General features: G+C 37.2%; 1 protein-coding gene across 1 annotated transcript; it reads left to right on the plus strand.

Annotated features, from left to right (window-relative positions):
* Positions 1-215: 215 nt before the first annotated feature.
* cds2 (CDP-diacylglycerol synthase (phosphatidate cytidylyltransferase) 2) lies at positions 216-26,974 on the plus strand. The gene is made up of 13 exons (XM_057831769.1): positions 216-395; positions 8,067-8,209; positions 8,381-8,477; positions 11,433-11,530; positions 11,861-12,000; positions 12,402-12,460; positions 16,883-16,965; positions 17,116-17,203; positions 17,285-17,353; positions 17,533-17,685; positions 17,844-17,963; positions 23,665-23,768; positions 23,870-26,974. The coding sequence occupies exons 1-13, from the start codon at positions 324-326 to the stop codon at positions 24,003-24,005; spliced, it is 1,362 nt and encodes a 453-aa protein (XP_057687752.1). The 5' UTR covers positions 216-323; the 3' UTR covers positions 24,006-26,974.
* The last annotated feature ends 879 nt before the right edge of the window (positions 26,975-27,853 follow it).

The raw sequence follows: 27,853 nt of genomic DNA on the forward strand, positions 1-27,853 counted from the left end.
TAAGTGTTGAATTACTTACAGTAAAAAAAATTATTTCAACACTTAAATCATTCAAATTGGTAATCAGTAAATATTTAACTTACGGAAGAGACTGAGCCATCTTTCATTTTCAAGTCACAATTAAACATTTGCCCACTCTTTTTGACAAACAATCGCATGGGACCTTTATTTTGAAAAGCGGAAGTCTTGCTCTCATTTTACTCTCACTTAATACGGTGAGTTTGAACCTAAACTAAAACCTTGTCGAATTGAATCCAGAGGAGCGCCTGGTGCCGCGGAACCACTGGACCTTCGCTGTCGTCGTTCGGCCGAGGTTTGCTAAGATGACAGAGCTAAGGCACCGTGGAGCCAAAGACACCGAGGCGACGTTAGAACAACAGCCGTCCGAGGACAAGGTATCGTCCGCTTGCAGAAATTTCAATGTGATGCTAACACTCGTTAGCTGCCTAGCTTTCCTACAGTCCTAATTCATCCTTATCTCGTTGGGATACAACGTCATGCGTTAATTGACGAAAAAATTTTTTAATTTAAAGGTAATATTAGTCATTTATTGGGGAGGCAGATACGGTTATTTTGGTTTCTGCGAGGGACCACGTCGTAATTCAACTAGTGCTCATGTACACAGGAAGGAAATGGGCTTGTTTTGTTGTCGAAATGGGGGTTGATGCTGAAGGGGGGCGTGGTGCGCTGATGGAAACAGACGCTGTCATTTCGTTAAAAGGCTTGCAAAAGATCTCTCCGTGAAATACGACCTGTCAAAAGCAATGCGCGATTTGTTAATAGTTGTTTACCTAGCCTTGACTGTCAAATATTTGTGTGAATGTTCAAATGAGAACTCGCTTTTCTAAAATAATTTGAATCGTCGGGTAAATTGCATTGCTATTTTGCAGATGTAATGTATCACATGAGCTTTCACAACACAGTTAATATTTCTAACATTTCTAGGTGTGAAGATACAGCTGGTCGCCACCAAACTTTACCAATACAGTATGACAGTGTCAATTGAGGGGTGTGACAAAATATCGAAATGGTGATATATCGTGATACTTTGTATCCCAAAAGGTTATCGATATGCTCCTGTCAAGAATCCAGATATCGTTTTAAAAAGGTGTCAATTAAAGAAAATATATATATAAAAAAGGAGGCCACTGACTGTGCTTGACGCCCAGTCCATTTTGACTGGGAACGTTCGTTCATTCAAAACCAGAGCATTCACAGTCATATGGTCCGATTTTCGGCGCATTTAAAGGTCACTTGCTTTTCATTTTAGGGCATTTACAGGTCATTTCCTGTTGAGTTTGAGTCACTGCCTATTCATTTGGGTGATTCCCAGGTCACTTCCTGTTCTGTAACGCCAAATAAACAGCAAGTGACCCATAAAATAACCCAAAATCAACAGGAAGTAACTGAAAATCAACAGTTAAATGACCTTAAATGGCCCAAAATTACCTCATTGCCTGGCATTGGCTGCCACTGACGGCCATAGACGTTCAATCCGTTTGAAGTGGGAGGGTGGCAGCGAATGAACATTCGTTCATTTGACGTCTACTAGTGATAAACTCATTCCAATTCACAGCAGAAGCTTGTTTTTCTGTTTATTGTTTTTTTTGTAGAATATCCTAGAAGGATTTCCTGACCAATGAATCGCAAATCGTTTTATCGCCATATCGTCAGATCATCGTTAGCGTGAGCTTTGTATCGCAAATCGTATTGTATCGTGAGGTACCAAGAGGTTCCCACTCCTAATATATCACAGATTCTTGAGAATTTGCCAAAAACAGGTCTCACCTGGAAAAATTCTTATTCTGTTTGAAAATAATTAAATTTTCCCCAAAAACATGAATCAAATGTATAGTCAGAGGGTTACGATAGGTTTTTATTTATTTATGTTATTTTAGCACTGCCATGGTTAGTTAATGAGTCCCAACTGAAATGGCTTTGACCTCTACGGTCGTCAACGTTATACATGTATTCAAATGTTGACACCCTTTATAGGACAAGTGAGTATTTTAGGGTATCAAAAAAACTAAAATATTAGCACTAATTATAATATTTAAATATTATTAATTAGTGATGCACGATAATGCATTTTTTCAACCGATACCGATAACCAATAATTTCCTCCTCCTTTCAGCCGATAACCGATAATGTTAGATATATATACAATTGTAAATACACAATAGCAAATATTACTCAGCAAAGAGAATTTTTTTACCCTACTTTTTCCACATCAAATGTGAACAGGTAGTAAATTCCAACATCTAAACAATGTATATTAATTAATTAATAATAATACCGTAATTTTCGCATTATAAGGCGCACCTGACTATAAGCCGCCATCCATCAAATTTGACACCAAAACGACATTTGTTCATAGATAAGCTGCACTGAACTATAAGCCGCGGCTATCCTCATTATCCTGTATTATTATTCACACAAAAAGATATAAACCAGTGACACTTTATTTGACAGCAGCATCATACGATTGTCATAAGACCAAATGAACCACCATGAAGCAATGAAGCTTTGCAGCCAATGGTTTCAAAGCTTCATAGCTTCATTGCTTCATTTGGCCATCACTGCTCCCTTGGTGGAGACAGTAAACCTCTGCTGCCACCTGCTGTCAACACTCTTGTTGTCCAACATGCCTCCTAGCATGCATTGCATTGCTACAGATGTAAATAAAAATCAAAATTCATGCTCTCTGCTAATTATTTCTTCAGTTACTGTTCCAGTTGTTTCATTAGTTGCTAGTTATGGTATTTGATAACACTTCAGTTGACAGTGGCACAATAAGACTGTCATTAGACAATTATAATAATGACATGACACTGTCATAAGCATTAATTAATGCTTATAGCAGATGTCATTTTGTGTCATTCGCTTATCTCACTTTTGAATGAATGTAAAAGATCCGAGCTGGACATAAATGGAGTTACATAATTTGCCAGTTGACACCTAATGACATCTGTCATAAGCATTCAGTAATACTCATGATAGTGTCATGTCATAATTATGACTGTTTTATGACGCTGCTGTCAAATAAAGTGTTACCTGTTAAACCAAATAAATCAACAAATAAGCCGCACTGGTCAATAAGCCTCAGAATTCAAAATGGAGGAAAAAAGTAGCAGTTTGTAGTCCGAAAATTATGGTACTCACGAAGTAAATACTTAATTGCATAAAAATGCCTTAAAGAGGGGTTGCGGCTCCGGCGCCAAATTAGACAAAACTACGTCAATTGCGCACATTTGGAGATTAAATTAAGTATATAATTATCGGAATGGATTATCGGTTGAATTTTGTAGAAATCTGGAATATCGCTGTGACATCGTAATTGCCAATATCGGCTGAAAATTAGTGGTAACCGATATTATTATAATTTACAACAGCCAAAAAGCACAATGGTACTAAAAACAGGCAACAAATGGATCGTATCCGATCTTGTGACCAAATCAGATATGTCCGATACTCCGAAATTATCAGTATCGGGCGTCACTACTGATACTGAGTATTGGATCAGGACATCACTGACAGAAATCTGACAATATTTACTGTTGAGAGGTCGGAATTCTGCAACCTGACATTATTAGACAGTGATTTTATTACTGGCCAATCCACATTAAGCCACAGTATGACTTATTGATCAGGAAAAGAGAAAAAATGTAATTTAATACAAAAAAAGTAGCTTGTAGTGGCACTGTTTATAACTCCTTTTCTAATGAGGAAATTGAGTGTACGTATTTCTGACAAAACTTAGGAAATTGACCTATCTACAAGAACCCCTTTGCACTGTGTGATTGGATTCAACCAGTTAGTTACTTCCTGGTGATGTCACAGATGTAGCACTTGCATCTTTCCCCTGATTGATTCGAACATCAGAAGGCCAATAGCTGGTTGGACGACTTCAGGTTGTCAAGATGGTACTGCATGATGAATCAGGCAGGGCCCTCTTGCTCCGTAAGGCTAGGAATTCTAAGGATTTGGTCATAATTTTGTTTAACATAATAATAAACACTGAACATCAAAAGTGTTATCAATTAATTACATCAGTGATACTTATATCATTTAAGTGGTAATATTTACATTTCCTCTTATTCCTTTCTTCAGTATTCCACTTCATGTTGCATTCTGAAGATCAACTTTTGCACTCATGCCCATCAGTTTTTCCGCCAAAAATCCATGACTCATGCTCCTGCAGACTAACTTCTCAGTATTTCAAATATGAAAGAATATGGTGATATGACTTCAATTAATGTTTGTTTGACAATGACCCACATTGCTCAACTGAATAAAATACTTTTTCTGCTCTGTCTGGGACATGTTCATCTGAATCATTATTTGCTATTTCAAGGGAAATCACATTGCCAAAGCAGATTCGGCAACATCTCAATAAAAGATATTAAGTTTAGGGCTGCAGCTATTCATTATTTTAGTAGTCGATTAATCTATCAACTAGTTAGTTCGAATATTTTAGTACAGAAACATGTAATGCGTTGCAGAATAAATTTTAGATGTAAAACAATGGCTTGCTAAGATTGCACTTTCAAAAGAGCATTAAATACGAACACAAAATTTCCGAGTGTTTCCTCAAACTACGCAGAATTGCACTTTGATTTAAAAATAAATTAAAATACCTGAGCTTAGCTTCAAACGGAAATAAAAATTAAATAAACGAGGATCTAAGTACAACAAAAGAAATATTGGCTAACTTCCATAGCATAAGTCCTCTGGCTTAAATGCTATAAGATGCTAATTTTTTTCCCAGCTGGATTCTGTCATGTTAAATGAGTTATGTCATATTCACTGTTGCCAATAGAGGGTAGTGTATCCACCCAAATCCATAAAACTAAATGCAAACACTTTCAAAGCAAACCATTTTAACGCCACTCTAATTAAACAAATACTCGAAGCAGCAAAATTTGATTTAGAAGTTTTTTTTCTAATGGAATTACTTGAGTTAATCGATTAATCATTGCAGCGCTAATTAAATTTACCTACATAAATCTTTGTATGTCACAGCTTGTCTGATTTCAATATTTGTAAGTATGTGTTCTATTACTTTCAAATCAGTCGGCCTTTAGTAATTCTTGAATTTTCATTTAGATACCCAATTACATGACTTTTTTTTTTTTGAAGCACTATTAGTTTGTTTATTTACAATCATCTCTCACCCAGGTGGCGTTTACAATTGACACCTTAAAACAGGAACTCCAAGTTCCCTGCGGTCTAACAGGAAAACTGAAGTGGGCGTACACGGGGCGTGTTTATATGAGTCGGTGGGCTATTTTTAACTCAAGCATCCTGAGAGAAGGATGTCTCTATGGAAACCAAAAGACGTGGAATGGTTGTTCGTGTGTGTATGTGCATTTTTCCACATTTTGAAGTCTTGTTATTATTATCTAAAGGAAATTTTATACATTTTCAAACTGAGACATTATGATTCTAGCAGATGTGGAAATTAAATAAGGGATCATTGGATCGTGACATGAGCCAGCTGAGTCCTGCCTGGTTGTTTCTAACATACTGTCAGTAGACCATCTGCTCTCTGGTGACGGTTCCAAGACCTAATTTGGTCACCAGAAGCAGGGGAGTTACTGTGTGTCATACTTAAGGTGAGAAGGCATTCCTCAAGTAAGCACAACAGAATTTTGATGACATGATTGCATGTTTTTTTTCAAGGCAAAAGAAAATATATTAAGTACCTATCAAACACAGTAGACATCGTTGCTCATTTGTGATAATTTTATGTTGTAAAAAATAGGTGTCTACTTCATGTTGTGTGTTAAATGGCTTTATTTTATTAAAAAAAAAAAACATTACAAATTCCTCCTTAAAAAATATGAAGCAATAATTATACTCGCTAAGGGTGTGCCAAAAAATCGATTATTAGATGCATCGCGATACGATACATGACGATTCGATTAAGATTCATAAATGTTCACGATGATTTTCCCTAATAACTCTATGACAGCCGCTAGTAGCAGAACGAAATTCAAGACACGTCTGCCGCCCGGACACCTTTAACGAACGCACGCAAATGTTATGATAGATGCTGCTGGTTACTGAGCGAGAGATTTACTCCTTTTCAAAAGACTCGAAAAAAAATGTGTGTATGAGACAGGCAGGACCCGGCGGTCGCGCTTCAGGTCCTCTTCTTTGTTTGAGTTATTTTTTTAGAGCGAGAGGGGAAGAGAGATAGTTCGTTGCTCCTTCTCTTTCAGTTGTCCAGCAGTAGGTTCAAGTTGTAATAATTGGAAAAAGTCTCTAGTGTTTTGCTATGTCCTGTGTCCGTCTATCAGAGGTGAGTACATGAACGTATTGTTAAGCTTTTATTGTTGTTTTTGGGATGTTAGCGTCGAGTGCTATGCTAATAAGCAACTTTGCTAACATGTATTTCCATGTCAAAATGTACGTTGTTTGGTGGTGTACAAAAGTTATTCCAGATGCAGAATGTTCAAAACCAGGATTAAATACAGCGGTATCACTACAAAGATGCCAAATAATACAGAAATCTGTGAAACCACAGTATATTGGTTAAAATAAGTCTTATTTCTGAAGATACTTTGTTTCCAGAAAATTTGGAATTCATTCCACCATCGCAATTTTTTTTTGTATTGTTGAGAGAAATAAGTACTGCCTTTGAAACAGCTAATGTTTTTGCACCTTCTTGTGAAAAAGAGCATCTCAAGGTCAGCTGTGTGTTTTGAAATGCATGTTGCATGTTGAGAAATAAGTACTGCCTTTAAAATGGTTAATGTTTTTGCACTTTCTTGTTAAAAAAAAAAAAAAGCTGTTTGAGGGCAGCTTTTTCCCTCCACTCGTTTGATCCTTTCTAAAAACATAGTAGCGTTAAATAAACATGGCAGTCCTGCCTGTTCCTTTCATTTTTGGTCAATATTAGAATCTTTTTTTATATCTTAAATAAACGCATATGTTAAATCTGCCCGTCCGTCCGTCCGTCCGTCCGTCCGTCCGTCCATCCATCCATCCAAACTGGGGTCTTATTGTTCAAAAACTTGACATGATGGAGAAAGACGGATCAGTTTTGCATTTAGCACCAAAAAATGTTAAAAACAGCTGTCAGAAAGGAAACAACAAAAATTGTGTTCCCAGTGCAATCAGTGCCACGGTAATTCATTGGTGTGTGTGTGTGTGTGTGTCTATCATGACTCTGCGGGAAATGATAACCACCATGTGCTTACAAATGCATAAACAAACAAATTAGCTCAAACAAAAACTTACACCTTTATGTTGACCTGAGGTCATGTCTAAACATAGCAGTGTATTTGGCAAAAAGAAGAACTTTTTCTGCGGTTTGGCCTATGATCCACATGCAAATTTAAACGAGGGTTCTTAAAAATTGCGCCCAGAGTGAAGATGTGCGAATTCTGCGTTTGTGGCGCCATCATGTGGACACTGATAACCGAAGATTTGACTGTGGAAACGTCACTGACTGCGACAAACTTTGTCCTGACGGCACATATGAGACTAATGTTTACATTTGGAGTAAATTGCAAATGCTTTTTTGCTTCCATTTATTTACAAACTCTTGCAGTGCTTATATTAAAGAACACATGCGAAGGATGGGGGTATTATGGACAATTATTTTTCGTGCATTGTTATGAAAGTACTTAAAAATGAATGAATTCGGTTGGCTGTGGAAGGTTGTTTTTTTTCTACATATGTGTTGGTGTGGACATAATTATTTTTTCCCGGTGTATTAGGGCAGGATCCTCGGTTAAAAAAAACCCTGCTAGGTGTAGATATGGCCTTAGCGAGTAGCTGAATTCAGCCATGTCAGATGAGTTATATGTCATATTCACTCTTGCCACTAGAGGGCAGTGTATCCACCCAAATCAATAAAACTAGATGCAACACTTTCCAAACAAACCATTACATCGCCACCCAAACAAATCCTCAAAGCAGCAAAATTTGATTCAAAGCTTTTTTTCTAATCGAATCACTCAAGTTAATCGATTAATCGTCGCAACACTAGTTGGAATGGCAAATTATGGCGACTGTTTGTCACTGTTTTATAGCCTTTATGTCTGTTTGCATTCTAGGGTTCAGACAGTGAGCTGAGGCTGGAAAAAGATGGCGGATCAGATAGTGACCCCAAAGTGGACACAGGGGTCCCTGAGGTTCCAGTGCCAGCCGATGACACACCAGAGGTGTTAAATAAAGCCTTGTCCGGACTCTCCTCAAGGTGAGCTGACTATACTTAATGTCCTCAAACTTGGCAGGAACACATGAAAAATATGTACGTCCCAGTAACTTCAGCAGTGATAATAATAAAAATATACCTGACCCAAAGTTTCCCCCTACGAATGTACAGAAGTGTTTCATCTGAAAGCAAAATGGTTTTGTTCTCTTTCAGATGGAAGAACTGGTGGGTTCGAGGGATCCTTACACTGGCCATGATTTCCTTCTTCTTCATCATCATCTACTTGGGCCCCATGGTGCTTATGATGATTGTAAGTAGGGACAGAACCTTCCTTTTTAGTGTTTGAATAACTTTTTCTTCATCACGTATACCGATTCAATACCCGTGTTGTATTTTTCTACTTTGAAGCAAACAATTTATAATCTAATACCATAGACTTCACTATCAGTTGACGTGAAACGGGGTGCGGGGCCGTCCCGTAGAAGGCCCATTTTCAAAAATGTAAAATTCAGTTTTCTCAAAAACCAAAACTGCTAGCGACCTAAAACCAAAACAGGCGCCTCCCTTAGGCATATATGAGTCTCCATGAGCAGCGGCATCAAGAAATTCTAAGTCGAAAAAGCATGTTTATTTCATAATACACGCGGTATTTTATGCTCCTGAATGATATGGACCGCTTGGATGTGTGTGGAAGCGATCGCTATATTCATTTCGTTTTTTGAATCCCGCGCCATGAAAATGAGTGACTTCCGGCTTCGGTCTTGCATTGAGGAGGAGGGCGCTGTGACGTGTACGGGTGAAGGCGTCCTCTTCACTATACAGCGTACTGTTGTGTATGAGGACGAAGGATTCAGCTGATTTTGCGGATTAATACGTTTATTTTTCGCGTCACGCCAGCCAAACGGCTGCAGAAAAATCATTCTGTATGAGGGAGAAACGTATGCGGCTTTTTGGAGTTTCAAAAGGTTCCCATTCACCTCGGATATTGGCCAAAACAAGCCCGACTACTGTGGGACCATTGGACTTACGAGGAAGCGAGTAAACATCTTTTTTTTCCTATTATGTCAAATACGAATACAGCGATTACAAAATAATGTCTAAATTACTAGTTTGTAGCCAAAATACGTGCAGTTGGCCGAAAATTACCTGATTATTTGAATGTAAAGTTATGCTATTGTGTATGGATACTAAATCCAACATAGCGGCCATCACAAAACAAAGAGCTTTTTTGGTTATTTCTTGTAAATAAATGCGCAAATCCCGTAATTTCTATAGATATCAACGTAAAACAGCCTAGATTATTGGTTTAAAGTAACAATACGGGCAGTTATCATTCATTTTACATATTTCAAGCTAAAGTTACGCTAATTTTTGCCATTAATTTCATTTTTTTCACAACGGTTCAAAGTGCATGCATAGTGCTATTTTATATAATAATTACCATAATTTCCCGAGTATAAGGCACACCCCAAATTTACTTGTAAAATCTAGGGAAAATTATTGTACCCGTTCAGAACGCGCACCCTAATTTTAGCACCAATAAATAGAAGAATACAAGAAAACAGAGCTTGTGTACAGATACAGAAATGTCATTTTACTGACTGGTGAAACACAGCACAGGCATAGCTTATTGGTAGTTCAAAACATTGCCATAAACTAACAATATTTACGGTAATAATATAATTTGACAACTTCTCCAACTTACCAGAATCTAGGAGAAAACAAAACAGACGTGACTTTTCTTTTAAAGGCTGCTGTATAACTTGCTCGTTTCATCATGATGAATAAATGTTTCTTCCATGGATTGATACGGTAAAATGAAAGTGAGAACGTAAGTCGGAAATCCGAGAGTGCTCATCGCTGTTGACACGACAGTAACAATAGGAACAATTGTTATTTGGGTTTGAGTTTCCCGAGGGACAGATATAGTTGATGGACACACACAGGAAGTCCGTGTTATTACATTTGTTATGGTCCGAGTTGCGGAGCTGCAATAAACGTTGACTCAAATGAGTTTAAGAAACTAAATTCTGTGCTTTATGAAGAGTGAAAAAAGCAGAATTTAACACAGACGAAATTATTCGGCCGATCAGAGTGAAGTATTACCGACACAAAATGGTGACGTCACGTACCGTAATGCTCGGCAACGGATCGCCGCATACGTTTCTTCAACACAACGTGGCCGTGTCCAAAAAAAAAAAAAAAAAAAAAAAAAGGTTTATATACACATTTATATATATATATTTCTGTCTCCATCCATGTACCCGATTATAATGCGCACCATGATTTTCCAAGTGGATTTTGCGCGTTATATTCGGGAAATTACGGTACCTCGGATCAATGACCAAATTACTCTTGAGACACTCCTGCCTGTTTGTATGCACTAAAACTTTCGTCCTGTTTCCACCTAAATCTTGCGTTAGAACTAGGGCTGTCAAAATTATCGCGTTAACGGACGTTAATTAATTTTTAAAATTAATCACGTTAAAATATTTGATGCAATTAACGCAGATGCCCCGCTCAGAGAGATTTAAATGACAGTACATAGTGAAACGCTCACTTGTTGTGTTTTATGGAGTTTTGCCGCCCTCTGCTGGCGCTTTGTGCGACTGATTTTGTAGGCTTCAGCATCCATGAGCATTGTTTAAGTAATTATTGACACCTTAACAATGGCGGGCTACTAGTTTATTTTTTGATTGAAAATTTTACAAATTTTATTAAAAAGAAAACATTAAGAGGGGTTTTAATATAAAATTTCTCTAACTTGTACTAACATTTTTCTTTTAAGAACTACAAGTCTTTCTATCCATGGATCGCTTTAACAGAATGTTAATAATGTTTATGCCATCTTGTTGATTTATTGTTATAATAAACAAATAGTCCATATGTACCGTAAGTTGAATGTATATATTAATCTTGTGTCTTATCTTTCCATTTCAACAATAATTTACAGAAAAATATGGCATATTTTATAGATGGTTTGAATTGCGATTAATTGGGATTAATTACGATTAATTAATTTTAAAGCTGTAATTAACTCGATTAAAAATTTTAATCGTTTGACAGCCCTAGTTAGAACGCATGTATATGAGAGTTTAGCGCAGTGCAAGCCACCCACGACGCTCTGCCTGGCCCGGCCCCCTACGGGAAGCCGTGGCGCAATGTCTATAGGAGCTGTCTCGTCAGCAGATAGTAAAGTCTATGTTGATACATTTAATATGGGTTACCATGCCCTTCCCTTCTAATAAAGCTTTTCCCTGTCAAGGTCCTGTGTGTTCAAATTAAATGCTTCCAAGAAATCATCACCATCGGTTACAGTGTTTACCACTCGTACCATCTGCCATGGTTCAGGACACTCAGTTGGTAAGTACCCACAAAGCTAAAATGACATTTTTGCATCATAACTGTTAAACATTTTCATTTCTTATCATTTCTTTGTTTTGATCCATTTTGTTGCAGATTTGCTGAGGTTCGTTGTCCAAGCTGTTTTAATTATTTAGTGTAGTTGTAGTTTTTAAGTGACGTAGAGAATAGCTGCAGTAATAATAGTTAAGATTTGTAGTCCCTGTGATGGTCATCCCTATGTAATATTATATATAATGAGATCATCACTTGCAACAAAATTAAAAATGGAAACCATTGAATATAGCCATAATAATCTTGTAAGATGACTTTCAACTCTCTTCCCGACAGGTACTTCTTGCTCTGTGTCAACTATTTCTTCTATGGCGAGACGGTCACAGATTACTTCTTCACACTAGTGCAAAGGGAAGAGCCACTTCGTATCCTCAGCAAATACCATCGCTTTATCTCTTTTGCCCTCTACCTCACAGGTACAACATGTGACTCACATCATTTACAGTGCTTATTAATGCATTCACTGCCAGCCCAAAAATATCTATGGTTTTCACAGATTATGTGTTGTGGTAGTAAAATAAAATTTATACTAAAAACATTCATGATTATCTCTGTCAATGTCAATTATCTCTGTCAAATAAGAGCTGATAAGAGACGAGGGATTTGTATTTCCAATTTATTAGTTCTCTTCAAGGACACCTTCTCAGTCCTATTAATAGAGTGTAGCAATCTTGAGACACTCTGCTGCATATTAACTTTGACTTTTAGCGAAGGTCTAGACTAACATTTATCAATTTGTGGAAAAAGGACCCAAATTCTGTCTTTAGGTAATGTGCCTCTAGAGAGAATTACATTGACAACCGTCTTCCCACTTCAGGTTTTTGCATGTTTGTGCTGAGTTTGGTGAAGAAGCACTACCGCCTTCAGTTTTACATGGTAAGTAGCATCCGGCCTCTTATTAGCCGCCACCCTCAGGCACGCTGGGTTATTAATGAGGCCTGAAAGAGGGAATTCGTGTTTGCAGGCGTGGGGTAGCGGTTGTCCTAGAAATCATTAGCAGACTGTCATTTTTAAGAAACAAACGGTTCACAACACTAAACAACCCTTTCCAGCATTTATCTAGATTGTGGAACATTGAATGTTGTTCTCATGCATTTATTTACAAGTATTTTGTTACATTTCTAATTTTATTTATGTTCAGCCTTATCATATCTCGCACTTGCCTGCCCTTGATTTGTTTAGTTTCATCTTCAACTAAATAAGACAATTGAATATGAATATATAATGAATACTGCCCCACGCAACATAATTTTCAGGTCTTAATTCATCACTATCATCAATTTTCTTCATTTATTATGAAAATATACTGTACTTTACTCGATAAATCAACACACAACACAAAAAATCAGTCAGTGAAATTGATCACCTAGCCACCACTACTACGATGAAAAATACAGTGGTACCTCTTAGAGCAGGGCGTAAACCGAAAATTTACCGTCACCGAAATTCTTAACGATGACCGACGTAATTTTGACCATGTCGGTAAATTCGGTAAATTAATAAAACAAGAAAATATAGTCTTTTCATCCCGCTTTGATTCTGTGTTGTTCGTCTATGTTCATTCCCCTTTAAGAAAGCAGTGAATGTGCTTACGTAGGGAGTCACGTGATCATCAGGAAGCCAATCAAACAAAAGCCCGGTAAGCTAACGCTAGCAGCTAACGCTACAAGCAAAACGTGATGGAGTGTGGCTTAAGGGAGGTTCACCAAACTTTCAACCGACATTTAGTAGACTCTTGGTGGCATCCAGACGGGCTTTCACCCGCTGTCCTCCTTTGTTCTCACGATTTCCGGAGACGGTGCTTTCAGTGCTTTCTACTGGTAGCCAGGCTAACGCTAGCTAGCGGCTAACACTACAAATGAACGTTATGGAGTCGGATAGCAGCTCTAACCTTGTCGAAACGGCTGAACTTAATGAGTGGATTGGGCACGGACTGCATCTAGCAATTACTATGTGGCGTTATTTTGTATCTGTGTGTGATTCCTCTGATAGCTTTTGTGATGGTAAAGCATTCAGCATAAAGTACAATCCAACGGCAAAACTTATAATGACCGAGAAATGGCCCCAGCTATTTTTATTGTGCGTGCATTTATTAAAAAATGCACTGGGGGGAAAAAAAACCTTAAACCATAAAGTAAACACTTGTATTTAATAATTATGTCACAGCAGCCATTAACAATAAGTTGTCTTTTTGAAGTGTACTGTTCAAGCTGCAAGTCATTTGTGTTACAATTACATGTTTGCACAGGCATATTGATTTTGACAATGTACATTGTTCAAGTCATACACGCTGTTATAAATGTTCATACTTGAATTCTTATTGCTTACAATACATTTTTATAAACTTAATGTTTAGACTGCATGTACAATTGTTAAATACAGTATATCAAATTGAATGCTGGTAAATAAATCAACAAGAAATAGTGAATCTGTATTTCATGCATTGACTCAGATTTTCAAATTATATAACAGTCCGCTTGGGCGAATTTATCGTCATTTATCGTTATCGAGATAAATCTGCTCAATTTATCGTGATACATGTTTAAGGCCATATCGCCCAGCCCTAGTACCTCTACATATGAAGTTAATTCGTTCCAGGACCTTGTTTGTTAGTCGAAATTGTTGTATGTTGAGCAGGATTTTCCCCTAAGAATGCATTATAATTGCATTAATTCGTTCTACAGTCCAAAAACCTACACTAAATGCTTAACAAATACTGCCGGTATGTTTACAATTGGCAGTTACACATAGCAAAACAAATAAATTAAAAATAAAAATCGGAATAAAGATATAATAATAATTCCGATAATAAAGTAACGAATCAGGTTCTAATGTGGCGGATGTGGTTTGCGCGGTGTACCTGAATGCACCGCGTGGCTGACGTGACATAGTGAGAAAGGTGCGGTAGAGATTTTACTTTCTCTTTAAATGTTCTGTTGTTGTTGGCGTCAACAGCGGCGGACAGTAGGCGTGTTGTGTTGCACAAGTTCTAAAATAAATCATTAAAAACTTGGCGATTCCTTTGGTGATGTTACCGCAATAATAATTGTCACCTTAACTTATAAAGACTGGCGAACGGAGGTCGGTGGAGGACCGTGGACATCGTAGACTTTCTACTAATATATTGTCGAGCCAGTTCATGGTTGCACACACCACGCTTATATTTTTCTATCATTTCCATCTTCATTTCAATGGTCAGCGTCACCTGTTTTCTTTTTTTTCACCACCTGCACTAACCTTCTTGGAACCCGTGTTGATTTCGTTCACAAGAATATCCGCCATGCGTCCGTCTTGCGGGAAAACAAAGAAACTGCGGCGCTGTCATAAATCGTCGTATTTCGAGCATGTCGGCGGATGTAGAAACAAATGGCCAATCAAGTTTTACATCGAATGTCGAAAAGGTGTGTGTCGAAGCGATCTCTGTGTCGAGGTACCACTGTAATCGGCCATAAACAAAGACAAACATAATAATACATTTTTCTGTTTGTTTTTATAACTATATTTTATCAAATTAAAAATATTCTAAATCTTTGCATACTGTCATCTTGACATAAAATGGCCAATAATTATTATAATACATATTATACTAGTTGTATAGTTTTTTCTTTTTTCACCACCTGCACTAACCTTCTTGGAACCCGTGTTGATTTCGTTCACAAGAATATCCGCCATGCGTCCGTCTTGCGGGAAAACAAAGAGACTGCGGCGCTGTCATAAATCGTCGTATTTCAAGCATGTTGGCGGATGTAGAAACAAATGGCGAATCAAGTTTTACATCGGATGTCGAAAAGGTGTGTGTCGAAGCGATCTCTGTGTCGAGGTACCACTGTAATCGGCCATAAACGAAGACGAACATAATTATTGATAAATTTTTCTGTTTGTTTTTATAACTATATTTTATCAAATTAAAAATATTCTAAATCGTTGCATACTGTCATCATGACATAAAATGGCCAATAATTATTATTAGAGACGTGCAAAATTTCCGATTCTTAGATTATTCGTGATTCGGCCGTGGAAGATTCGAGAACGATTCACAAACTTTCAAATTCCGATTATTGAATTATACCAGGTAAAGCGGAAGTAAACACAGTCAGCGCGGTCTTTGGGACACAATGAGGAACGGACAGAGAGTAAATATCATGTTCAACTCATGCCGCTAGATAAAAAAAACAATCATACCTGACAGCGGCCGACAGCCGCTACAAACAACGCCCGGTTGCTAGTTGCTACAAACAAACGGCTACAGTAGATATCATATATATGTAGAACTAGATGCAAAATGACAGATGACGGCGGTGTTAGAACATGTATTATTGAACAGAGATGCGAAATGACGGACTTGCCGGCGTTAGCAAACAGCCGCCATCTTAAAGCAGTAGACTTCTTTAGAAGTAGCGAATCTACAGTAATTAACTTTTTATCTAAAATACTCCTAAATCGGCAAAATCTTGTCTTGAATCTATCTTTAAATGATGAAACAGTTTTAAAACTTTGACATGTCAAAAGTAAACAGAAGGGAAATACGGAATAACGGGAGCAACTTTAACAACTGTAACGGTTGATTCACAACAATAAATTAATTGAATGTAGTTTAAAGCTGCTGATACAGAATGGGGACTGGAGTATTTTATTTACTGTTATTTTTGTACATTTGTTTACTGTTATATGTTAACTTTACTGAAATAGTAGTTTGGTTTAGCCTGAGAGGATTTTTGAACAATTTTGGAACTAATGTACAAAACATTTAAATAAATAAATAAATAAATAAATAAATAAATAAAAATAAAGGAGGGGGGTGCATCAATAATCGTTTTATAATCGAATCGGAGCCTCTGAATCGTAATCTAATCGTTAGGTGCCCAAAGATTCCCAGCTCTAATTATTATGATACATATTATACTAGTTGTGTCTTGCCCAAATCATTGTTTTGGCACAAATTCCCATTTGTGTAAACTGTTTAGATATTTAAAGAAGCATGTTTGTTTATTATACACAACGTATTACAGGCCATAAAGAAAGTTCATTTCAGTTGTAGGCAATAGATATTAACAAAAAACTTGTGTATAATTGTTTATTAATTCATTCATCTTCTGAACCACTTACCCTAACAAGGGTTGTGGGGGTGGTTTAGCCTATCCCAGCTAACAATGGGAAGGAGGCAGGCAATATTATAGGAGGCTTTTTTTCTAATACATTACAGATACCATTGTGTTTCATTAATTGGACCTGATTGTAGTGAATTAATGCCAAGTAATGTGTATGTCACAAACCTCTTCATTTTTCTTTTGCCATCAGTTTGGCTGGACTCATGTGACTCTGCTGATTGTGGTGACTCAGTCTCACCTCATCATTCACAACCTGTTTGAAGGGATGATCTGGTATGTAAACAGTGTACAAGTTGAGTTTAACCAGTAGAAATTTGATGTTCTGCTTTACCTTGTAGCATTTATTATCAGTTTCTAGTAACACTTGCAGGAATATGACCTATTTTAAATGTTAAAATAATTTCATTGTTCTTTTGTCAATAGGTTCATTGTGCCAATTTCCTGTGTGATCTGTAATGATATTATGGCCTACATGTTTGGTTTCTTCTTTGGCCGCACCCCTCTCATTAAGGTTGGTCGACTGAACAAACTTACAAATCCCTTGTTTTGTGTTTTAATGAGCTGCTCTTCACACTTGTACTGTTTGCTTCAGCTATCACCAAAGAAGACATGGGAGGGATTCATCGGTGGATTCTTCTCGACCATTTTGTTTGGCATCATGGTGATTTATTTATTTTTGTCATTTAAAAAGTGAGAAATAATTGTGTAATTTTCTTGCATAGGTTTATGGGCTAACATATAATTGTCAGAGAACAACAAAGGGCATGCATTAAATTTGTCATCTTTTGATAGACTATCAATTGATGACCAAGTAACCTGAAGTTTTGATTTCACTTACAGCTCTCCTACGTGATGGCTGGCTATCGTTACTTCGTATGTCCAGTTGAGTTCAACAACGATTCCAACAGTTTCCAGGTGGACTGCGAGCCACCTGAACTTTTCCAGCTACAGTACTACACCCTCCCCAGCGTCCTACAGTCGGTCACTGGATGGGTGAGTCGACAATTTGTGAAGTGGTTCAATGAAGATTGTTGAAAGTGGAGCAATTTTTGTTGACATTGAGTTAAAAAAAAAAAAAAAAAAAAAAAAAGGTTTTACGGTTTTGCATTGCTGCCTTTTTCCATCTAACCGTACACTATTTTTCTCTGCAGACCACGGTTCGTCTCTATCCATTCCAGATCCACAGCATCGCGCTGTCCTCATTTGCCTCAATCGTCGGCCCCTTTGGTGGCTTCTTTGCCAGCGGCTTTAAGAGGGCCTTTAAGATAAAGGTACTCTATTGATTTTATGGCTTGAGTAAGCATAAGATTCCTGTGTTGCATAGGGGTGTAACGGTACGTGTATTTGTATTGAACCGTTTCGGTACGGGGTGCTGGGTTTGGAACGCAGGCGTACCGAACGAGTTTCTGACTTAATGTAACTAGTACTGTCAAATTTAGCGCGTTAACGGGTGGTAATCAATTTTTTAAATTAATCACGTTAAAATATTTGACGCATTTAACGCAAGCGCGGAATGACTCGCTCATGCAGCCCATAATCCCACTGTTACGTCCCACGGACGGCTCGCTAAGGGCGTAACATAAAACGAGCCACACACACAAGTTGCAAGTGGACACAAATGTATTCACACAAGTCGAACTCGCAATGAACAAAATATACAAAATGAGGAAGAAGCTGGCTTCAGCGTAAGCCCAGGCCAAAACAACAAACAAAATGAAACTACACTTAAACCCCACCCACTAAGTAAATGGTAAATGGTACCCTGATCGTAAACAGGAAATAACAAAAAGACAGCCACTACCCTGGCTTCCTACACTAAACAAAACAGGAAAAAATGAGTTGAATGAAAACAGCAGTTTAACCCTATGCTGCGGTGCTCTTATTTACTAGGGGTGCACAATATCCATTTTTTCAAACCGATACCGATATCGATAACTTCCTGCTCCTTAAAGTGCCTGTGACACGAAAAAGCATGTTTATTTCATAATACACGCGGTATTTTATGCCCCTTAATGATATGGGCCGCTTGGATGTATGTGGAAGCGATCGCTATTTTTATTTAGTTTTTTGAATCCCGCGCCATGAAAATGAGTGACTTCCGGCTTCGGTCTTGCATTGAGGAGGAGGGCGATGTGACGTGTACGGTAGAAGACGTCCTCTTCACGCTACAGTGTACTGTTGTGTATGAGGACGAAGGATTCAGCTGATTTTGCAGATTAATACGTTCATTTTTTGCATCACGCCAGCCAAACGGCTGCAGAAAAATCATTCTGTATGAGGGAGAGGCGCATGCGCCTTTTTGGAGGTTCCCATTCACTGTGGATATATTTACTGTGAGACCATTGGACTTACGAGGAAGTGAGTAAACATCTTGTTTTGTATTATGTCAAATACGAATACAGCGATTACAAAGTAAACACTACAAACTTTCTTTAAATGAAGGACTACTTACGTTTGATCATTGATAGGCATGTAAAAAGCTCTCCTAATGCTCATTAGCAGCAGCACGTTAGCTGCACAACAACTCCAGCCACCCTCCTCCGGGGAACGAACTGTAAATTGCTCTACGCCGGGCGGTTTGCCGATCCGCAAAGGCAATCGACAACCGGGTCGTCATGTCAAATAATCCAGGATAGTTATGTGTGATTTTCCTCTTCGAAGACTTTGAAACATCACTCGGTTCGGGTTAGCATGTCGGCTAGCTGTCACACCTTCTGGTTTGTTTACATTCTCCGAAGCCGGGGAAGGGAAATGACATATGTCCGATTTAGGTGTCATAAAATATCGTTCGGGAGGTGCGACAGTAAAGGTGAAGTCGACAGTTTTGACCATTATGGAGTAATTTTGCCATGTCGTCCTGAATAAATGCATTTTTATTATTTCATATTCCATTCAGCACAAGACTGTTATTTGTCATGACCATGCCATTTATTTAGCAATTGGGGAAAATACTTGGATAAAAAGAATATCCTGTAAAAATATTGAAGTAAAGAGACAGAAACAATGACATTTTGCCGCTCTCTTCGTCGCGTTTTCCTCGTTGTGAATAGTTCCCCCTCGACGGGCTGACTGGTCCTTCTCAAGCCATTTATATAGCTATTGGGGAAAATACTTGGATAAAAAGAATATCCTGTAAAAATATTGGAGTAGAGAGACTGAAAAAATGACATTTTGCAGCTCTCTTTGTCGCGTTTTCCTCGTTCTGAATAATTCCCCCTCGACGGGCTGACTGGTCCTTCTCCAGCCATTTATATAGCTATTGGGGAAAATACTTGGATAAAAAGAATATCCTGTAAAAATATTGGAGTAGAGAGACTGAAAAAAATGACATTTTGCAGCTCTCTTCGTCGCGTTTTCCTTGTTCTGAATAATTCCCCCTCAATGGGCTGAATAGTAAAACCGATGAGCCCAGTCTACCGCTGACGTCATCCACCTGTTGGGGACGCTAAAGCCCTATAATGGTAGGCGTGGCTAACCGGCAGATTAAAAGACTAATTTCTCGTCATCTGTGCTTTGCTAAATTGTTGTATATAGTCGAATCGTCTCAAAATATGATTCTAATTCACATAATAATGCCATTTAAGACTTTTTTTCTCGTGTCATATGCTCTTTAAGGCTGATACCGATAAAATAACTGATAATATATATACGATATATATTTCTCAATTTATATTCACCTAAATTTTTAAACACCTGTAGGTCAAAAAACTATTGGTGGATTCATAGATTTGCATTTGACCTAACCAGAATTTTCATGACATGAACATTATTACAGTGCCTTGCAAAAGTATTCGGCCCCCTTGAATCTTGCAACCTTTCGCCACATTTCAGGCTTCAAACATAAAGATATGAAATTAAATTTTTTTGTCAAGAATCAACAACAAGTGTGACACAATCGTGAAGTGGAACAACATTTATTGGATAATTTAAACTTTTTTAATAAATAAAAAACTGAAAAGTGGGGCGTGCAATATTATTCGGCCCCTTTACTTTCAGTGCAGCAAACTCACTCCAGAAGTTCAGTGAGGATCTCTGAATGATCCAATGTTGTCCTAAATGACCGATGATGATAAATAGAATCCACCTGTGTGTAATCAAGTCTCCGTATAAATGCACCTGCTCTGTGATAGTCTCAGGGTTCTGTTTAAAGTGCAGAGAGCATTATGAAAACCAAGAAACACACCAGGCAGGTCCGAGATACTGTTGTGGAGAAGTTTAAAGCCGGATTTGGATACAAAAAGATTTCCCAAGCGTTAAACATCTCAAGGAGCACTGTGCAAGCCATCATATTGAAATGGAAGGAGCATCAGACCACTGCAAATCTACCAAGACCCGGCCGTCCTTCCAAACTTTCTTCTCAAACAAGGCGAAAACTGATCAGAGATGCAGCCAAGAGGCCCATGATCACTCTGGATGAACTGCAGAGATCTACAGCTGAGGTGGGAGAGTCTGTCCATAGGACAACAATCAGTCGTACACTGCACAAATCTGGCCTTTATGGAAGAGTGGCAAGAAGAAAGCCATTTCTCAAAGATATCCATAAAAAGTCTCATTTAAAGTTTGCCACAGGCCACCTGGGAGACACACCAAACATGTGGAAGAAGGTGCTCTGGTCAGATGAAACCAAAATTGAACTTTTTGGCCACAATGCAAAACGATATGTTTGGCGTAAAAGCAACACAGCTCATCACCCTGAACACACCATCCCCACTGTCAAACATGGTGGTGGCAGCATCATGGTTTGGGCCTGCTTTTCTTCAGCAGGGACAGGGAAGATGGTTAAAATTGACAGGAAGATGGATGCAGCCAAATACAGGAACATTCTGGAAGAAAACCTGTTGGTATCTGCACAAGACCTGAGACTGGGACGGAGATTTATCTTCCAACAGGACAATGATCCAAAACATAAAGCCAAATCTACAATGGAATGGTTCAAAAATAAACGTATCCAGGTGTAAGAATGGCCAAGTCAAAGTCCAGACCTGAATCCAATCGAGAATCTGTGGAAAGAGCTGAAGACTGCTGTTCATAAACTGTCCATCCAACCTCACTGAGCTCGAGCTGTTTTGCAAGGAAGAATGGGCAAGAATGTCAGTCTCTCGATGTGCAAAACTGATAGAAACATACCCCAAGCAACTTGCAGCTGTAATTGGAGCAAAAGGTGGCGCTACAAAGTATTAACGCAAGGGGGCCGAATAATATTGCACACCCCACTTTTCAGTTTTTTATTTGTTAAAAAAGTTTAAAGTATCCAATAAATGTTGTTCCACTTCACGATTGTGTCCCACTTGTTGTTGATTCTTGACAAAAAATTAAAATTTTAAATCTTTATGTTTGAAGCCTGAAATGTGGCGAAAGGTTGCAAGGTTCAAGGGGGCCGAATACTTTTGCAAGGCACTGTATACAGTACTGTGCATAAATATATATATATATATATATATATATATATATATATATATATATATATATATATATATATATATATATATATATATATATATATATATATATATATATATATATATATATATATATATATATATATATGTGTGTGTGTGGGGGGGGTGTATACATCTTAAATTATAACATGTAACTTCTCAGTTGTAAATAATATCAGATTTCTTCATTATATTTTTGTTAAGGCAAAGTAGGACATGAGCAAAAACCTGACTGTCTCAGGAAATTAGAATATTGTGTATTCTAATTTCCTGAGACAGTCCTGTATATATACACAGGACTGTCTCAAAAAATTAGAATATTGTGTATTCTAATTTCCTGAGACAGTCCAGTATATATATATATATATATATATTTTTTTTTTTTTTTTAATTTAAATCGTTTCCTAATTGTATTTAACGTTACAGACAAAATGTCTAACACTCATCCAGAATAGTTTTGGCTCAAAGTAGGGCTATCAAATTTATTGCATTAACGGTGGTAATTAATTTTTTAAATTAACCACGTTAAATAATTAACACATGCGCTGCACGACCCACTCACGCATTAAAGGCGCCCTTTTACCTATATATAGAGCTAAAAGGCAGCGTATAATGAGTAGAGAGAATTTTGACAGCCTTTGGAGCCTTTTTTTTTATTTGGCTAAAGCCTTACAGTCCCTCTCTCAGCAATTAAAAATATCGTGGGAGGCAGTGTGGGGAAGAAATGTAGTAGTTCATCTTTTTCTTAACACCCTATGTTCTTTCCCAACGCAGAGAAGATATATCAATTGGTGCCCCTACGCACAGTCATGGTTGCGCTTCCCATCATGCATTTGGGCAGAACAGTTAAATGGCTGCAGTATCATTTACTGAAAGCTCAACAAATACACTAGATGACAATATTTAGTCACAATATACAAAGTCACATTTATCCTTTAAGAATTACAAGTCTTTCTATCCGTGGATCCCTCTCACAGAAAGAATGTTAATAATGTAAATGCCATCTTGAGGATTTATTGTCATAATAAACAAATACAGTACTTATGTACTGTATGTTGAATGTATATATTCGTCCGAGTTTTAGTCATTTTTTTCTCAATGCAATGCCAAAATGTATATGATTGGGAAAAATTATCGGGAATGATTGGAATTGAATCGGGAGCAAAAAAAAAAGCAATTGGATCGGGAAATATCGGGATCGGCAGATACTCAAACTAAAACGATCGGGATCGGATCGGGAGCAAAAAAACATGATCGGAACAACCCTAGTTATGTCCCTACCGTCCCTATGCAAACCTACACCCTTGCTCCCAAGACATGATTTTAGCTCGTTATCGTTCTCGTCATTGTCATGAAAAAAATCATTCATCAATTCATCAAATTCAAAAATTCATCGACAAAATATTTTTGTAATAGGCATCGTTGGCGAAAACAACACTTATATACATACAAATACAACACAACACTGCTCTCAATATACCTCTTGTTTGTTGTTTTTTAAGACAAAATGCAAAAAATGTGTAATGCTTTTCAGGATTTTGCCAACACTATTCCTGGACATGGTGGTATAATGGACCGATTCGACTGCCAGTACCTCATGGCCACATTTGTAAATGTCTACATTGCTAGTTTTATCAGGTAAAACCAATAAATGATTTGTTTCAAACGACAGTCATGACCAACATGACGATTGTGTGTCTTATCACAAAGTGGTTGTTTGTGGTTGCATTTCCTCTCAGGGGCCCCAACCCTAGCAAGGTGATTCAGCAGCTCTTGGCACTTCGCGCCGACCAGCAACTCTACATTTTTAATTCTCTGAAGGCTCACCTCATCGACAAGGGCTTGCTGCCCGCATTGGACGAGGCTGCCGCCTAGAGTTGCCCATATCCAAGGCGGCACGTGCGTTTCTGTTGTGGGAGACTCGAATTGCTTTTCTCGGAGCATAAAAAAAGGAAATCCAACAAAAGAAAAAGGCGCCCTTGGGTTATTCCATTTCATTTGGGTATGAAGTATGTGTCCTCCATACTATATGTGAATCACGTTACTCAAGTCTTTCTGGGTTCAAATACTCTATGTACATTTTTCCATTAACAATCCCCATTGTTTGTTGAACAGTGTTGGTCTGTTTTACATTTCTACCTGTACACAATATTCTCGGTGTACCTTCATCGTGTATTATTTTATTGTGCTTTTTTTTTTTTTTTTTTTTTAAAGCTCTGCTTTCAACAATGTCACTCACTGTATTGTTAACTTTTTTGAGTTGTTTTGTTGTGGTTGTTAATATTTATATAGTTTTTAAAAAAAAATACATATATATATCAGCTATGTTACTATATCTGGGAGTGTTTTTTTAATTTATAAACTGTTATATTAAATGGTCTTTTCACTGCCATTCATCATTTCACAGCCTTAGCCGCTTTCATGCGTTTTTACTGTCATGGAAACTAAAGCAAATTCTATATTGTTTTTGTTCAATATTTCACTTTTGTGCTGGTTAATTTCACATGTTAAATTAGGAGTGTCTTTATTCTGTTATTATTGTTCACAATGTTGACAATGCTCAAATGGAACTTTTAGATCCTTTCATCACTGCCATAATCTGCTTGTCTGTTTGAACCCTTACAGAGATAAGAACTCCCAAGCAGATACTGACAATATGTTCTATCAAAAAAAAAAAAAAAAGAAGTGATTGACCATTAAGGTTTTCTTTAGCAGTGGGCACATTACACAGCAGCTAGGGTTCATTCCCAGTTTAATAAACGCTGCTAGCATGTGTGTTATAATTTGTGGTTAAAAGTGAGTGATTTTGCAAGTTTTCTCCCAGTTTTGGATGTTGGGATGTCTTACTGCCACTCTTACTATATTTTATAATTAGAGAAAATGCAACAAATGCCATTTGTAACCTAAACATATTCATATTTACTGTAAGATTTTTTTTTAAAATGCATGCTATCTTAATGAGACTTGATCAATGCTGAAGCATAGTAGCAAATATCTCAAAAATGGTATTCAAATATTTTTGGGGTGAAAGTACAACTTTTGGCTATATTTCAGTGCCGTAAATATGGTCCACAGAGAGAACACTTCTACATTGGTGACAGATTTGATGGTGAACTGTGTTGTATTAATGAAGATCAACGAGTGGCGGTGCAGCTATTCACAGCAATGTTCACCATGATGATCCTGACTAAAACTTCTTAATGCCCTTTTGATTTAACAATCTTACCAATGTATTTCATTTGTTTTGTTTTTTTTGGTGGCGTAGTAGTCTCAACCAGTTAGAAATGTTATAGGGACATGAACATTAGGATGGCCAATGACCAGCTCGTAAAGACAGAAAATCTATTACTTCTTTGATGTCCTCAAAACATTTCCCCCTAAAGACATTATCTCCATTCATTGCATTGTCATGTGCAAGTTCTTTTTCTTAAAACTATACTCTGGAAGTACAATATGTATTGTCACGCAAATGTTATGTCAATGACACATTGATACACTTGCCATTCGACTACATAGCCATAAATTGATTCATAAAGTGTTTATGCTGAATCAGTTCCTGTCAATGTTAATATAGTGTAGAATTTAGAGATATTTTGGTGTGCTTTAATATTTTTTTGACTAAAGGGATATTTCAAGCTATATTGTCATTTACAAAAAGATATTGTTACAAAAAAAGAGCTCGCTTTCTTGCAATGAGCTGTTTGTTGGCTCTTTTTGTCGCAGTGCAAATAGAAGCTGCACAGATACTGCAGCTGTGTTTTGTCGTCAGAATTCTATTTTTGTTTGGTATAACTGTGTGTCACTGTGATTGTATTTTTTTCTATTATACAGTATTCTCAAACCTGGTCTTTGTTAGAGGCGACCACTAGAGGGAGGTGGGAGCACCCATGGTCTGCTGATGTTATTGAAACATTTGCCTAATCAATGATAGTTGCAAAATCTATATTTTAATTCCATAGGTCTCATAGCAAATACAGGCAGACTTAACCCTTTATAGGGCACGCATTGACTGGCATTGACGGCGCTATACCATTTTGAATTGGAGAAGCTTACAGCGAATAATCGTTAATGCCAGTGAGTTAAATACTATGAAATTTAAAATAATAATAATAAAAATCAACTTTAGAGTGTTATTGAGGGGGTCATACCCATAGTGTATTTCAGTTTTTATTCGTCTTAATTTTGTTTTACTTTATTTTTTTTAAATTAAAAATGTATTGTTAAAAATACAGTATATATAAAAAATATACTAAAAGTACATGAATGATTAATAATGAAACATAAATGGACATACATTAATATATACAGTATAAATACTATGGTAATGATAAATAATTATATAATGCAGTCATATCTTAATTAATGCAGTAATTAAATACTACACTAATTACAAAAGACCTGGCGTCCGCATGTGTGGAAATCACATTTTGGTCATGTAGGGCACACTTATACCAAATGTTAATATTGTTTTAATATTGTTATTACTGCTATTTTTTAATGACCAAAACTAGTCATCAACTTGCCTTATAAAGGGTTCAAATTTTTAAGTTTAATAAATAATGTGAATGGCAACCAGAAAGCCATTGTGGACCATTGTTGGAGTACTGCCATTAATTTTCATTTTTCTTTTGGAAATAATAGAATGTATTCAACCCCAACCACATATTGTTCGCTAGCATTCTAGGAAATTTTATTTGGGGGTTCCCCTATAAATCAATGAGTTTTTCTTAGGCAGTGGAGTGCTTTGTTCTACACAGTATTTGTCTATAAAAAGTAATGTATTCATGATGCTAAAATGTACTTATCTTACCGGAAGATGAAAATATTAAAGCAGTTGGCCGTTGTTTCTTGTGTAATTTCTTCCTAGTCTACCGAATATTTGCTATTTTTTAAGGAATACAGTAATTCCTCGCTACTTCGTGCTTCAAACTTTGCGCCCTCAGTCCATCGTAGATTTTTTTTTCAATTAGAATAAACAAATAAATACACATGAGCCATCCCAAGCCAAACATCTCACTCCCGCTCCTGCTGCTCTTTGTTGGTCAGGCTGCGCACTGGAGTTGCTTTTTAAAGTTATGATGATTGACAGACGTTTAATGTTTGACCTTGTCACATACTTGGAAGCCGAAGCTTAAAAGCGCTGCATGCGTTAATCATCGTTTAACTTGTTAAACAGTTGCTGTGGCAACCCATTGTGTGTAAGTGAGAAGCTTGAGCGGATATGAGTGCACGCACTCAATGAAGCATTTAATAAAGACAAGCATTTTTCTATTTTACTCTTGTTTAAAAATAATTTGGTGGGTCAGTAACATGTTTAAAACTTATCATACAGAGGTATGAAAATGTATCTGAACCTTTTGGAATTTCTCACATTTCTGCATGAAATCACCATCAAATGTGATCTGATCTTTGTCAAAACTTACACAGATGAAAACATTGAATACAGTGTCTGCTTTAACTAAAATCACCCAAATATTTATAGGCTTTCATATTTTAATGAGAATAGCATTTAAACAATGACAGAAGGGGGAAAAATAAGTAAGTGAACCCTCTACCTAAGGAGACTTAAAGAGCAATTGAAACCAATTTTTACCAAACATTTTAAGTCAGGTGTGTGCCCAATCACCAATGAGTTTGTCAATCACCTGATTAGAATTTTCTTGATGAGAAACATTGTCTGATGTGCTTCATGGCTCGGTGAAAAGAGCTGTCTGAAGACCTGC

This window comes from Corythoichthys intestinalis, chromosome 3 (assembly GCF_030265065.1).
Source record: "Corythoichthys intestinalis isolate RoL2023-P3 chromosome 3, ASM3026506v1, whole genome shotgun sequence".
Lineage (NCBI taxonomy): Eukaryota > Metazoa > Chordata > Actinopteri > Syngnathiformes > Syngnathidae > Corythoichthys > Corythoichthys intestinalis.

What these genes read in the sequence shown, in the direction of transcription:
- cds2 (XM_057831769.1), top strand. Translation starts at nt 324, where the DNA reads ATGACAGAGCTAAGGCACCGTGGAGCCAAAGACACCGAGGCGACGTTA. An exon ending in AACAGCCGTCCGAGGACAAG is followed by an intron (nt 396 to 8,066) that starts GTATCGTCCGCT and finishes TTTGCATTCTAG; the next exon opens with GGTTCAGACAGTGAGCTGAG. An exon ending in AGAGGGCCTTTAAGATAAAG is followed by an intron (nt 17,964 to 23,664) that starts GTACTCTATTGA and finishes AATGCTTTTCAG; the next exon opens with GATTTTGCCAACACTATTCC.